Genomic DNA, 16,382 nt, shown 5'->3' with positions numbered 1-16,382 from the left:
TATGTCGGATTATTCCCACAGCTATATATACAGACAACTATAAAGAAGCATAAAATATAATGGCAGATACTAGGCAGAAAGCTCATTTGCTCTTCACTTAGGGCCTGATGATCAAAAACTTGCTATCATGGAGCAAAATCACACATCATCTTTGGAGGTTTCTTTAGCATAATATTGCAATGTATGGGTCTGTACTTCATATTCAGAATGCTTTTAGGAACCATGCAGTACTTGAGAGAGCTTTACATCACTGGGTCCTTAGTTCTATGTGAAGTGTAGCCTATCCTAAGCATTGCCATAATGAAGCATATTCTTCATGAATATAAGCATTGTAGATGGTCCTTCTTTAATTATATTTTAAACTGTCATAAACACTTTGAAGAGATAAATTGCTTTAGTGACCAAGAAGCAATCAGCACAAGGATACAACAGAACAATAACTATATTTGCAAAAAAGGAAAAATTAAACTCAATGTTTGCAAGCCTAGTGGATAAAGTTACTAGTCTGTTCAGGGCTGTATATAGGGAGCAGTTTTGTTTCTTAGTCTCCTCCTGGTGTTTTGTTTTATTAATCACACACATATGTCTTACACACACAATTGTGTATTTTGAAGCCAAAAAGTTAGAAAGCTCACTTGTATGTTCTTAACACTTTCCTGACAGGACTTATTTGTCTACATCTGAACAAAGTTTTGATGTAAACAAATTAAGTAAAAATTTAAATTGTGCAATCGTTCATGCAATCGCTTGATTTCAATGATTGGATTGGGCCGGGGGTAGTGCCTATGATGCTAAGCACGCCTTCCAGCCCGCAATCCCATTTAGCAAGTGGCTATGGCTTCAGGACAGCCAAATGGCTAGGACTTTCCATGCCATCCTAACGGTGCTAAAGCCCAGCGCAGTTAGGGTGGCATGGAACATCCTAACGGCGGGAAGGGGTTAACTTTTGCTGCAGTGGAAACACTGGGTGTTGAGTGTGTTAGTGGGAAATTAATTATCTTGTCTGTATGGTATATTAGCTATAAATCTGCATTTAAAGACTGCATAGGAACACAAGTAGTATACACTTTCACAATCTTATATGCACAGGGTTTAAAGAACATTTTAATCCAGAAGAATTGAATGATCATATTTATGAATCACACATTCTTGAATTTGTCATATAACCTCTCTCCATTCCTTCCTATAAACTTTTTTTTACTAAGGTTAAAGGGACACTGAAGAGCATGAAATTGTAAGCAACTTTCTAATTTACTCCTATTATCAAATATTCTTTATTCTCTTGGTATCTTTATTTGAAATGCAAGAATGTAAGTTTAGATGCCGGCCCATTTTTGGTGAACAACCTGGGTTGTCTTTGCTGATTGGTGGATAAATTCATCCACCAATAAAAAAAAGTGCTTTCCAGAGTTCTGAACAAAAAAAAGCTTAGATGCCTTCTTTTTTAAATAAAGATAGCAAAAGAACGAAGAAAAATGTATAATAGAAGTAAATTAGAAAGTTGCTTAAAATAGCATGCTCTATCTGAATCACGAAAAAAATTGGGTTCAGTGTCCCTTTAAGAAGTCTCTCCTTGACTTGTTTTTTATTTTTTAGGCTATTTAATTTTTGTAGGCCATATGTTAACACTTTTTAGAACGATTTTTAGTTTCTTTGCTCTGTAGTCAATATTCCAGTTTATCTGTCTAGTGATCCATAAACTAGCATACCATGTACTATTTTACTATTTGGTTATCCATCTTTAGTAACTCTAGTTTATGTATATCCTAAATAATATCTAGATGATTTCTGACTTTAAAATGGCATCATTATCTAACTTCTACTTATACAACCGGTTATCCTGCTTACTTTTCCTGTTGCATTACTGCATTGTTTCCTATCTTTAGGTCATGGCTGGATAAATATCAGGTACCATGGTGCCAAAATAGCCGACATCTGGCATATTGCAAATTTCACCATCAGCTGGCTTCTCTGTAATGTGTCCACAGTCTCTATCACTGGGCCTTGCCTGGGATGGCACTCTGCTTTATCTACCTGTCTCCTTTCTTCACCTGCAGTGCATACTAATTGTTATGGGTATGCTTCTTGGTAGACCCTGGGTAGTGCTGCACTGCACTTCTCCTCACCACCTTGTTCCTCAATTACAGAACTCACTGATACACAGCTGCTTGTAGATTATCTCCAGCTGCCTTCTGTGTGGCGTCCAGAGTTAGTAATACCTTCTGATTCCTTCCCTGGTCACTGGATGTATAAACAAACCTGCATAGGGTAGTGCACACAAGGGAAATGTGGGCTTCATTTCCTCGTTTGGCTTGCTTGCATCCTTGGGTTTTCTGGTCTCTGTCTTAGTGGTATCTAAGGGGTCAATTACATGTTTATGTGTCTTACTGGTATCTAACAGTTTTTAATTTCAGGTCTCTGGCTCTTGCTGACATCCAGTGGGTTAATTATGTGTCTGTGTCATACTGACTTGTATCCATGTATAACTGTCATCCAGGGAGTTAATTACAACTCTGCACATCTTACTGGTATCCAAGGGTTAATGACAGGCCTCAGCATTTTACAGGCTTGTATGTGTCTATTACTGGCATCCAATGTATTAATAATACTCTCATATTGCTATCATACAAGTGGCAGATGCCCTGGCCTCTGTCAAAGTACAAAAACCTTCAGATGCTTAAAAGTTAAAAAAGAACCTTTATTCCATAATTTACCCAGGGTCCAACAGTATGTGGGCTCACATATTGTTGGACCCTGCGTAAATGATGAAAAAAAGGTAATTTTTTTAACTTAGGCCGGTGAGGTAGCTCAGTTGGTAAATGCCCTGACTACAAAAAAAAGCCTGTTTGAAAGATCCAAGTTCACAGGTTCAAATCCCGGCAGGGCCTACTCAGCCCTTCATCCTTCCGAGGTCGATAAAATGAGTACCATTAAATTGGGTAATAATAACAACTATTACTATTCAGCTGCTGATTTGGTTAATTCCGAGAGCGAGCGCTGAAAAAGCGCTTTGAGTCCCACTGGGAGAAAGGCGCTATATAAATACTTGTTATTATTATTATAACTTAAGCAGCTGGAGGTTTTTGTATTGTTTATGGTGACAGGCTTGGTAAGCCTTCTTCGTGTTATGCATCTACATAGTGCTGTTTCCTGTTTGATATACAACACTCTGTCATGGAAGAGCAAAGGTTCATTGCAGATAGACAGACATATAGTATAATATAAATGTGTGCGCGTGCCCACACACTATGAAAATTGTATAATATCTAGATTACAAATTGGTGGTTTACAACTTTCTGAACCATTTTATTTTCAGAGAATGAAAGAAACCTTAAAGAACTTGTGAATGCTGTAGTGAATAGGTTAATTGTAAATGTGAGGATGCACATAGTAATGGATTTATGGATTAGTTTTCATGTAGAGGTAATATAAGCTAGGAATGGCGAATAGACAAGAAATGCTTAGAGGGTTGTATCCTTAATATAAGTTAATGTTTAAAGTGATGGTAAACTTACCCCTTTGTATAAACAGATCCGGAATGTTAGTGATATTTTAGATGGCGTTTAATTCATCCGTTGTAAAGAAGATGCGCCCATTATGTGCTACATTAAAGTGTAAGTTATAGCGCATCTTCATTACAACTGATGAAGATAAATATTGCTAATATTCCTGGTCTGTTTATACAAAGAGGAAAGTTTAACAGAACCAGAAAACAGGAAATTGGGAGGCTAAATAGGCTTAAGTATTTTAGATGTCATACGATATTGTTACAAATGTGATATATTTCACCAACAAGAATACACAAATACAATTTATTATAATAAAGGCATTTATCAAATGATATTTGCACACATTGGAAATCAGAGGCAGTTTTTCATGGTTACAAGGGGTAGATATGCTGAGCCATTTTTAAGTAACAACTCTGCTGTGCTGACTACATTTGTGAAGCTGGTGATATTGTGATAGGGCCCTGAGTGTCTCCCCTCAGCTCCTTGTGGTATGCACTGGTAGAGGTGGTACTTAGAGGTAAAGTTGCTGCATGGGACCTGACCCTTTTCTTCCTGCTGAGTAAGCAAACATACTGCATGTGGGAGAGAGCGGCAGCAAATAGACACCAGAATGTAATAGGAGGTATGTCTCTGTTCTGAGAGCTTCTGTTTGGGCATACAATTTTCATACATAGGTTGCTGGGAAGAGGCATTTGGCACAAGGGCTACTGTTTGGCAAAGCCAAAGTTGTTGGGACCTGATGTTTCGGTATACATGTGTTATTCAGTGATTGATAGGATATCTTGTCTGATGTTTGGGCCTAAAACTGATATACAGGGGTCAATGGGGACAAGCATCCTATCTCAGGATTGATGTTTGGGCATACAGCTGCCATTCAAAGATTGATGGTCTGATCTTTTAGCTAATAACGACCATAAATAGGTTGCTGCATAATTCTAGGCTCATGCAAGCGGCCTGACGTCTAATATTTGCGCATAAAGCTGGAAAAGATAGAAATGTGGTTGTAGACATGCGTCTGCTTTGGCACGCAGCTGGCATTCAGGGGTTGTTAACAGGTAGCCTAAAAGTATTGCTTAGACATGCAACTAGCATGAGGTCTGAAGTTTAATCAAACTTCTGTTATAGAAAGAAATGAATGCAGTAGCACCACCCAGCCACCATTAAGGAGCATACAAGTTCAAAAGGGAAATGCTGTAATGTGATTGAGCATGTTATCATTGCACTATTGGTTGTGTATGATAATGTGTTTAAACCCTGCAAAGATCACTAAGCCTAATATTGGATAAAATGAAACCAAAATGAGCATACCCATGACATTTTGAATATTTATTTTAATAAAGAAAAGTATGCAACACCTAATTCCACCAAGTAAATGCCACTAAAGATTAGGTAATACAGCCACTTCTGGGAAGCTTCACAACGGTTTAAAACGTTCTCCATCTCTGATTGTAGTTTGGTAGTTCTCTGACTTTGACTTTGTAAGCATTTACAGGCAGATGTGCATTTGCAGCTGATTTTGTCATGATGTGGCTTTTGGAAAACTTGCGTTGCAGATTCTATTTGATTTCTTAGTTAGTAGGACTTATACTGGACAGGGCTTTTTTTAGTCAGGCTTGATTACTTGCAAAGGCATATCAAACCGTTCTAGAGCGAGCATTGTAGCACCTCTGAACACAGGCTCCACAGATTTGCAAGGTAGAGCCGGATCTGATCGAATAAATAAATGTAGGAATAGGTAGCAGCAGGTCTTCCTCCAGTGCCACATGTATGAGTCGTGCAATTAGTGCTGCTGATTGGATCAGCTGTGGTTTAATCTCAGGACCAGCAGTGCACCGTGGGTCCTGAGTGGAACATCTACTTTGTTTTTAACCCCTTTGCAGGGGTTAAATACACAATTAGACAAGGGTCTATAGTAAAAATAATACATGCTCTAACTAGGGTGTCCAGTATTTTAGTAGGCTGTCCAGTAAAATCTATACAAAAATAATGCACTTAAATGTCCAGTTTTTTCATTGTCTCTAGTCTGTTTTAGGTATAGGTATTTAATTTTTTTTACCATGAATCAATGTCAGTGTGTACCCATCTAATGCATTTTTTTGTTACTTGGACTTTTTTTGGTACAAAAACTACTATATTTTATCTTGATTCTTTGATAAAGTTTTGTGAAGGCTTTAAACTTCTGATACATTTTTTTTAAATAACATAACTATTTCTGTTCTTTACTAAAAGTTTGAGAACATATTATGTGCATTATATATATATAGATATATATATATATATATATATATATATATATATATATATATGTGTGTGTGTATGTATATATATATATATGTGTGTGTGTGTGTGTATGTATATATATATGTGTGTGTGTGTGTGTGTGTGTGTATGTATATATATATATATATATATGTGTGTGTGTGTATATATATATGTCAAGTCTATTACAGATCCAAATAAATACACTTTTTATTATATAATAGTAAGCAGCCAACAAAAGAGACAAGAAAGGTCTTATGTCCCAGGCAACACAGGGGTCATCCTTACAAGTCAGACGCCATGAAGTTTCCATGGAAACCTAAGCTTCTATTGATAGATTTCTGTATTGTCAGTAGCAAGTATTAAACACTGACAACAGGGACTTCCCCCCTCTCTTGTCTGATGACTGGAGGTCAGACTGTAACCTGAGGTTTATGTATGTGTGTGTGTGTGTGTATATATATATATGTGTGTGTGTGTATATGTGTATATGTATGTACGTGTGTGTATATATATATATATGTGTGTGTGTATGTATGTGTGTGTGTGTGTGTATATATATATATATATATATATATAATGTGTGTATATATATATATATATATGTACGTATGTATGAGAGAGAGATTTTTATGCACAGTTGTAACACAAATCTTTACAATGTTTGACTAATGCGTTATACAGATAACTCATCTCACACAGATCTCATTCATTTTTCTTAGTACGGTTTTAAGAGGTTATTTACTCAAGTAAATCTTGGTCTGTATGTTTGTGGGTTTGTAACATAGATTGTTTTAAATGAAGCAACTGTGAGAGCCTTGAATGTGAATGTGTAGTATATTTACCAAACAGAAAATTTTAAGTGCCATCTTGTGGTTATAGTGTGTTCGGGAAATGCACACAAATATGTTATGCATTTGTTTCTATTTATAAATGTATGCTTAGACTAATTTTGTGCAAAGCTGCTTTATTTGCACCACCAGACAAACAGCTATGTTTAGCCAAGTCTGTTTGCTCCCTCCCCCCCTGATTGAGTTTAAGGGACATTTTTAATAAGTAAATTAAATCAGGAAAAATCTATAATCTCCTCCCATGTGCTGACATCAGACAGTGTGTGGGCAGGACTGCTGCTCCAGAGTCTTGCTTCTGCTAACTATGAGGATTAACTGCTCACAGGCCATAGTGACCCAGGAGGAGCAACCCAGACATGACATCTCTCGCAGACTATGTTATAGCAACCCTGCAGAACCCTACTATACCCAGAGAGTGGAAGGAAAGGCTAGTCTAATGAAAGCTTGGAGAAACTGTAAGAACTGTATCCATCACAGATTGATGAAATGCAAAATAGATTAACCCTGATTTTATTTTTTTCTCATTTGGGAAGCAGTAGAGTATCTTCCAGTAACTCACCTTCTGTACCTCCTCCTGAATCATCATCATATCCCTTTGCCAAAGTCTATCTCTTTTGAGGTTATGAAGCTGCCTCCATTAGTACGCCCTCTTCCTGTCTTGGCTGATGCTCAAACTTTATAGAAATGATAGAGCTTTTATATATAGACACATTCAGGAATGTACATGCAGGTAGCAACAGGCGTATAGACACAGAATGTGTGTGATACATTTTCCCTTTAAATGTGGATATACTGATTAATAGCTTTTAATATCTTGCTATATTCACTAATAGTGGCATACTATATGTAAATATGTTTTGTGGCCTTCATACTTATACACACCTGCAGTAGAACTAATATACCAATTTACTATATTAAATAAAATGCTATTTCTTTTACATTGATAACACAATGACACTATCACACTCGTTCAGTTCACCTATGGCAAGGACAAAAATGGAAGACTGCTGGGATACAAAAACATTTTCCTTTTAGTTGTGCGTGGCTATTACACTTTCCTTTAATTTAATACTGTGGCATCGCTCAGAATTAAGGTTGTGGGTGAAAAGATCCACAGTTTCATGTAATATATTTTTGTGTAAGAATTCTTAAGAATGATTATTTTTGTTTTAAGACCACAAATTGCAGAACATTTATAAATGCATCTTCGTTCTCCGTATTATTATAGCATTATTCACCTTGAATAAAGTGATTGGGATACCAGAAGCATAAAAAATGTCAAATTAATTTTAAAGGTAAGCCAATAATGGTTGGCTAAAAGGCACACATTTGGAATAACTGCTCTTAACATCTACAACAATGTAAACTCTTAAACAAGAATTAACTTCCAATTAATAATAAATGCTGTTGTTTTTGTGTCTTTTAGGAGAAAAAGCTGTCAGCACCTTTTGCTTGAGAGACACTGTGACGCACCTTAGAGATGGACTCTGCCCCACCAATTCTCACTCAAGCCCCCACTCCTCAGCAAGCCCCTCCCCTTTCACATTCTAGCCCTTCACCTCCTCCACAGATTCTTCCTCAGTTGGCAAACAGACCTCCTCCTTCCCCCCAGGTAGCATCCCCTCCACCGCCTCTTTCCCCGACCCAGATGTCTCCCCCACCTGCCTCACTATCTCCCCCACCATCTGCTTCCCTACCTCAAATTACCTGTCTGTCTCTTCCTGCTGAAGGGTCACCTTCTAGATCTTCACCTTTATCCCCTGCTAGCCCTCCAGCTGCATCCCTTCCTCTTTCTCCACATCAGGTCCCCACTTCATCAATCTCACTTTGCCCTCCTACAGAGAGTCTTTCTCCTCAAAAATTAATTCTCTGCCCTCCTCCTGGGTCTCCACATCCACCACCCAACTCACTTTCTCCACCACTTCCCTCTATTTCTCCGACAGCTTCTCTTTCTTCCCCTCCTGTTTCTCTTTGTCCATCTACAGGTTCTCCCACTCCCTCCACCTCTTCTATGTCAATCTCCCCATCTGGCCCAAACATATGTTCCTCTCCACAAAATTCTAAATCCTCTCCACACTTTTATCTCCCTCCAGCATCACCTTCCCCTCCCCATTCTTCTCTATCTCCTTCTCGAGCTTCTCCTTCTTCATCACCGCCTTTGCCTTCCCCTCCTGCTCCAGCATCTCTTCTTGGCCTCTCCATTGCTGATGAAGAGCTGGATCTTCAACGTCATTCAAATGGTTTTGCTGATGGAGCAAGCTCCAAATCGCGCCAGTTCCCTTGCACCGTTTGTGGAAAACAGTTCCGTTTTATCAGCATTCTTGCTCTCCATGCAAGCACCCACAGGATGCGTGGACCACTTTCACAGGGCCGTGGTGGCCCCAAGACCCACTGTGAGCCAAATTCCCAGAGGCCTTTCTTGCTTGGGCACCAGCGCCAAGAATTCAGCATCCCTCCAAACCAAGATTTGAGGACAGAAAGCATACATGAACCAGCTCCTGTAATTTCTATTCCTACCCCACTTCCACCACTCCGCCACCCGTGCCCATTCTGTAAGGGTAAATTTCGCAAAGCAGCTGAATTGGAGCGTCACCTCCGCATTCTGCACAGGCCTTACAAGTGTATCCTATGTGACTTTGCAGCTTCCCAGGAAGGGGAGCTTGTGGCACATGTTGAAAGAAAACATTCTGTTCCACAGCGACCCAAGCCACCTCCACCTCTACCACTTCCAGCTCCTGCCCCAGCTCCACCTCCTGCTGAGTTCAAATGTGAGATATGCTCTCAAAGTTTCACGCAGTCATGGTTCCTAAAGGGTCACATGCGCAAGCACAAGGACTCGTTTGACCACAGATGCTCAGTATGTGGAAGGTGCTTCAAGGAATCATGGTTCCTGAAAAACCACATGAAGGTACATCTGGGAAAAATAAAGGGGGCAGGAGGACAAGAATCTACTGCTAATCAGCCTCCACAAGCCCAGCATGTTACCACTTCGTCTTCCTCATCATCTTCTAGACTTCTTGGATATCAAAACTTTTATTCTGGCCTCTTACTAAGGCTACCACCTCCTGGGGATGCCACCTGTTCACAGATGCTCCAAGCCACAGCCAGAGCAGTTCAAGGAGGAGAAGGAGACCAGGATGGAGCAGGGAATACTAGCAGAAGCCAGACATTGGGGGCAGCCATTGGAGACGGAGCATCTACCAAGGTTATGCTATCCCAAGGAGCTGGTGGAATCGTTCTAAAAGGTGTAGGTTATCCAGGTAAGCAAAAGCCTTTTTTCACTCTGAAATGCCTACTGACTTTTTTGTTCTTGATCTTATCAGAATGCCACTAAAAGTTAATTGCCGTAGATGCCTAGCTTGCCAATCCAGTAGTATGTGTAATCTTTTCTTTTGTGTTTTTTTTTATTTTTTTTATTGATTTTCAATAAGAACAAAAACATAAAAATAGAAAAAAAATACCATAATATATGACAATTTCTAGAAGTAAACTCTGTACTCCTTGTTATGGAGAAAATTAAAGAAGATAAAAAGAAGGGGTGGAAAGGTGAGGGTAGGGGTATCAGGAGTGAAGGGAGGAAGGAAGATAATATCTACCACAATAGAATATTCATATCACATCATTATATTATAGGAGCGTTATCAGATGGTAATCTTTCCTTTTATAAAACATTACTGATATATTAAGCTCTAATAATAAAAAAATCAAATTTATTGTTTTATGTATATGCTTGTAACATGACAAATTTTAGCCATAAAACTTTAATTTGCTATTCAACTGATACATTACCCATTCAATGTGAGGTGATAGTTACATACTGTACATAAGTGAAATCTTTCCCACAGAGACTGTGGCTTTACTTGCAGACTCACATTGGCATGCAGTAAAGAGACATCTATTATCCACGAGGCATTTACTCCTAGTAAGAGGAGCAATTTTTGTGATTCCTCAATACTGAACTCCTTCCCTCCTTAGATAAGAACGGATGGAGTGTAAATGTCCCACAGGCAGAGAGACCTCGTGGAGCAACTGGCAGAGACTGTCCCTTCTGTGCCAAATCATTCCGGTCCTCCCACCATTTGAAGGTGCATCTTCGTGTACACACAGGTACTAGTTTAAACATTTCATTTTTTGTTTCTGTTCTTTTGTATGAGTATCTGCATTTACATGTTGTTATTTCACCAATTCTAGACTTGGATATTAGCTTTACAAAATGTGCATTGTATTTAATTTATTTTAATAACAAAATTATGTTCCTTTGGTAAATAAAGTTACAATTTTATTTCTTTCTAATGACATGATGAGTCCACGGATCATCTAATTACTATTGGGAATATCACTCCTGCCCAGCAGGAGACAGCAAAGAGCACCACAGCAAAGCTGTTAAATATCACCTCCCTTCCCTCCAACCCCAGTCATTCTCTTTGCCTACGTTAGAGCAAGGAAGTGGTAAAGTTAGGCGTTAGAAAAAGATTCTTCAAGCAAGATTTTATTATTTTTTAAGTAGTGCAAGATTGTGCTGCTTTGTCCTAGGGTGTAGCCATAGTCCATATCAGTCTCTTCAGTAGAGCAGTGGTGGCTTTAGAGCAATGGGAACTTGTGGGGTATAATCGTCACTGTGCCTCCCATATACTGATGCTGCCCTATTTCTAAAGCCTAAATAAGATTATTCAGTCTTTGCATTTTCTCAACAGGTTCATGTGAGGATCTTGCCTCTCAAACCTAGTGAGCTGCCTTGCTGCTGGGCAGATGCATAAAGGGTAAGTGCTGACTTTGTATTTTCTGGAAAAGTTATTCAGAATAAAAGATGGCATTGTGTATTAATTTAATCATATTCTTGGACAAAAGAAAGGTTCTCCTAGGACTTGAAGAATATTTCTCTTGTAAGGTGTATCCAGTCCACGGATTCATCCTTTACTTGTGGGATATTCTCCTTCCCAACAGGAAATGGCGAAGAGAGCACACAGCAGAGCTGTCTATATAGCTCCCCCTCTAGCTCCACCCAATCGGAAGGGTAAAGTGAATGTGGTGTTAGAATTGTAGTTTTTCTTTTCTACAAGCAAAAGTTTGTTATTTTAAATGGTACCGGTGTGTACTATTTACTCTCTAGCAGAAAGTAGATGACGATTTCTGCAGGTAGGAAGATGATTTTAGCATGTTGTAACTAAAATCCACTGCTGTTCCCACAAAGGACTGAGGGGTACAAGAAAACTTCAGTTGGGGGGAACGGTTTGCAGGTTAGGCTGCAATAAGGTATGTTCAGTCATTTATTTCTAGACAAGACTGTGATAATGCTGGAAAAGACTGATAAGATCCCCATGAGGGAAGGGTAAGCTGTATTCAGAGACTATGTATGGAATTGCTAGCTTACATTACAGGGATTATTTATGCTGGTTGACACTACTTAATGACAAACGTTTTTTATTAGAAAAATATCGTTTTTGTGACACTTTGAAGGTTCCTTTGGGTTTCTTTCAGGGGTTGTTACCCACATGGCTATTATTAAAACACTTAGGAGTGTTTCTTTAGGCCTCACAGCACCGGAGTAAGGTGGGAGGGGCCTATTTTCGCGCCTCAGATGCGCAGTTATATTGACTAGAACTTCAGGCTGTCTTCACATGGAGGGTCCTGCTACAGTTTGAGGGCCCATAAGAAGCTTTTTCCCCACAAATCTGACTCCTAAGGGAAGGTAGGGCCACAGCAGAGCTGTGGCAAGGTGCTGAAGTTTATTTTAACCGGTCTTTTGCTTACTATTGATCCGGTTTGGGCATTAAGGGGTTAATCGTTTTTATTGCTAGTGGTGCAATCTTACTAATGCTTTAGGCACATACTGTAAAACATTTGAAAAGTTTGCTGCATTTTTCACTGTTTTGGAAAATTGTGTGCCTTTTTTATCTCTTAAAGGCACAGTAACGTTTTTTTGCAAAGTTTGTTTTTACTTGATTTAAGTGATTTCTAAGCCTGTTTGTCTTACTACTAGTCTGTTAAACATGTCTGACACCAAGGAAAATCCTTGTTCAATGTGTTTAGAAGCCATGGTGGAACCCCCTCTCAGAATGTGTCCCACTTGTACTGATATGTCTATACATTTTAAAGAACATATTGTTGCACTTAAAAATGTGGCCCAAGATGATTCTCAGACAGAAGGTAATGAGGTTAGCCCGTTAACCTCTCCCCAAGTGTCACAACCAGTTACGCCCGCTCAAGCGACGCCTAGCACCTCTAGCGCGTCTAACTCTTTTACCTTACAAGACTTGGCGGCAGTTATGGATAATACCCTCTCGGTGTTTTTATCTAAACTGCCCGTGTTACCTGCAAAGCGGGATAGCTCTGTTTTAAGAACAGATTATGAGCATTCTGACGCTTTAGTAGCCGTATCCGATATACACTCACAACGCTCTGAAATGGGGGCGAGGGATGATGTGTTGTCGGAGGGAGAAATTTCCGATTCGGGAAAGGTTGCTCCTCAGACAGACTCAGATACGTTGGCTTTTAAATTTAAACTAGAACACCTCCGCTTATTGCTCAGGGAGGTATTAGTTACTCTGGACGACTGCGACCCTATGGTGGTTCCAGAGAAATTGTGTAAAATGGACAAGTACCTAGAAGTTCCTGTTTACACTGATGTGTTCCCGGTCGCTAAGAGGATTGCGGATATCGTTACTAGGGAGTGGGATAAACCAGGTATTCCCTTCGTTCCCCCTCCTGTTTTTAAGAAAATGTTCCCCATATCTAACCCCATACGGGACTCGTGACAGACGGTCCCTAAGGTGGAGGGGGCTGTTTCTTCACTTGCTAAATGCACAACTATACTAATCGAAGACAGTTGTGCTTTTAAAGACCCTATGGATAAAAAATTAGAGGGTTTACTTAAGAAAATTTTTGTTCAACAAGGTTTTCTTCTCCAACCTATTGCGTGCATTGTTCCTGTAACTACTGCAGTGGCTTTCTGGTTCGAGGCACTGGAAGATGCGCTCCAGACGGAGACCTCATATGAGGACATTATGGACAGAATTAAGGCTCTTAAGCTGGCTAATTCTTTTATCACAGATGGCACTTTCCAACTAGCTAAGTTAGCGGCAAAAAATTCAGGTTTCGCCATTTTAGCGCGCAGGGCGTTATGGCTAAAGTCCTGGTCGGCTGATGTGTCGTCAAAATCCAAACTATTGAACATCCCTTTCAAAGGAAAGACCCTCTTTGGGCCTGAATGGAAAGAGATTATTTCAGAAATCACTGGGGGAAAAGTCCATGCTCTCCCCCAGGACAAGTCCTTCAAGATGAAGAACAAACAAAATAATTTTCGTTCCTTTCAGAATTTCAGGAGCGGTCTCGCTTCATCCTCCCCTGCTGCAAAGCAAGAGGGTAATACTTCACAACCCAAGGGCTGGAACAAGGGTAAACAGGCCAAGAAGCCTGCAGCTGCCTCCAAGACAGCATGATGGAGTAGCCCCAGATCCGGGACCTCTTCGCTCAGGCCTGGGCAAGAGACATACACGATCCCTGGGCCTTAGAGATTGTATCCCAGGGATATCTTTTAGAATTCAAGGACTCCCCTCCAAGGGGAAGGTTCCATATTTCTTGTCTGTCTACAGACATGACAAAGAAAGAGGAGTTCTTACGCTGTGTAGAAGACCTACATACAATGGGAGTGATCCACCCAGTTCCATTTGCGGAACAAGGGCTGGGGTTTTACTCAAACCTGTTTGTGGTTCCCAAAAAAGAAGGAACTTTCAGACCAATCCTAAATCTCAAAATTCTAAACAAATTCCTCAGAGTCCCATCATTCAAGATGTAGACCATTCGGACAATCTTACCAATGATCCAGGATGGTCTATATGACTACCGTGGATCTAAAGGATGCGTATCTTCACATTCCTATCCACAAAGATCATCACCAGTTTCTCAGGTTCGCTTTTCTGGACAAGCATTATCAGTTTGTGGCTCTCCCTTTCGGGTTGGCCACTGCTCCCAGAATTTTCACAAAGGTGCTAGGGTCCCTCCTGGCGGTGCTAAGACCGCGGGGCATAGCAGTGGCGCCTTATCTAGACGATATCTTAATTCAGGCTTCGACTTTCCAAAGAGCTAAGTCTCACACGGAAATTGTAGTGGCATTTCTGAGGTCTCACGGGTGGAAGGTGAACATCAAAAAGAGTTCTCTCTCCCCCCTCACAAGAGTTCCCTTCCTAGGAACCCTAATAGACTCGGTAGAAATGAAAATATTTCTGACGGAGGTCAGAAAGATAAAACTCTTAACTTCTTGCCGAGCTCTTCCATTCCCCGGCCATCTGTAGTTCAGTGCATGGAGGCGATTGGACTAATGGTAGCGGCAATGGACATAGTCCATTTTGCACGGATACCCCTCAGACCACTGCAACTGTGCATGCTCAAACAGTGGAATGGGGATTATGCAGATTTGTCTCCTCAAATACAGTTGGACCAGGGGACCAGAGATTCTCTTCTCTGGTGGTTGTCTCAGGATCACCTGTCTCAGGGAATGTGTTTCCGCAGACCAGAGTGGATCATCGTAACGACCGACGCCAGTCTGTTGGGCTGGGGTGCAGTCTGGGACTCCCTGAAAGCTCAGGGCTTATGGTCTCGGGAAGAAGCTCTTCTCCTGATAAACATTCTGGAACTGAGGGCGATATTCAACGCGCTTCAGGCATGGCCTCAGCTAGCTGCAGCCAAATTCATCAGATTTCAGTCTGACAACATCACGACTGTAGCTTACGTCAATCATCAAGGCGGAACAAGGAGTTCCCTTGCAATGATTGAAGTAAACAAAATAATCAGATGGGCGGAGGATCACTCTTGCCATCTCTCAGCAATTCACATCCCAGGAGTAGACAACTGGGAGGCGAATTTTCTAAGTCGTCAGACTTTTCACCCGGGGGAGTGGGAACTCCATCCGGACGTATTTGCCCAGCTGACTCAGCTATGGGGCACTCCAGAATTGGATCTGATGGCGTCCCGTCAGAACACGAAACTTCCTCTTTACGGGTCCAGATCCCGGGATCCCCAGGCGGTGCTGATAGATGCTCTAGCAGCGCCTTGGTCCTTCAATCTGGCCTATGTTTTTCCACCGTTTCCTCTCTTCCCTCGTCTGGTTGCCAGAATCAAGCAGGAGAGGGCTTCGTTGATTCTAATAGCGCCTGCGTGGCCACGCAGGACCTGGTATGCAGACCTAGTGGACATGTCATCTGTGCCACCATGGACGCTACCAATGAGGCAGGACCTTCTAATACAAGGTCCTTTCAAACATCCAAATCTAATTTCTCTGCGTCTGACTGCTTGGAGATTGAACGCCTAATTCTATCAAAGCGTGGTTTCTCTGAGTCGGTTATTGATGCCCTGATTCAGGCTAGAAAGCCTGTCACCAGGAAAATCTACCATAAGATTTGGCGAAAATATCTTTTTTGGTGCGAATCCAAGGGTTACTCATGGAGTAAGGTTAGGATTCCCAGAATTTTGTCCTTTCTCCAAGACGGATTGGAGAAAGGATTATCAGCTAGTTCCTTAAAGGGACAGATATTTGCTTTGTCTATTCTTTTACACAAACGTCGGGCAGAGCTACCAGACGTTCAAGCGTTTAGTCAGGCTTTAGTCAGAATCAAGCCTGTTTATAGACCCGTGGCTCCGCCATGGAGTCTGAATTTAGTTCTTTCAGTTCTGCAAGGGGTTCCGTTTGAACCTTTACTTTCCATAGATATTAAACTTTTATCTTGGAAAGTTTTGTTTTTGGTAGCTATCTCTTCTGCTCGAAGAG

General features: G+C 40.7%; 1 protein-coding gene across 3 annotated transcripts in view; it reads left to right on the top strand.

Moving 5' to 3' along the window:
- The window catches only part of ZNF219 (zinc finger protein 219), a 91,313-nt gene that overhangs the window by 2,899 nt on the left and 72,032 nt on the right, over positions 1–16,382 (top strand). Inside the window, exons 1-3 of one of the 3 annotated variants that reach the window (XM_053702223.1) lie at positions 6,778–7,074; positions 8,046–9,879; positions 10,595–10,726. In XM_053702223.1, the coding sequence (XP_053558198.1) occupies positions 8,100–9,879; positions 10,595–10,726 (1,912 nt within the window). In that variant the 5' untranslated portion in view covers positions 6,778–7,074; positions 8,046–8,099. Of the gene's footprint in view, positions 1–6,777; positions 7,075–7,840; positions 7,915–8,045; positions 9,880–10,594; positions 10,727–16,382 lie in introns of those variants that run through there. The other 2 variants (XM_053702224.1, XM_053702222.1) reach the window with 2 other exon arrangements.

The sequence above is a fragment of the Bombina bombina genome, chromosome 2, assembly GCF_027579735.1.
Source record: "Bombina bombina isolate aBomBom1 chromosome 2, aBomBom1.pri, whole genome shotgun sequence".
NCBI lineage: Eukaryota > Metazoa > Chordata > Amphibia > Anura > Bombinatoridae > Bombina > Bombina bombina.
This window is presented reverse-complemented; position numbering and strand designations above follow the sequence as displayed.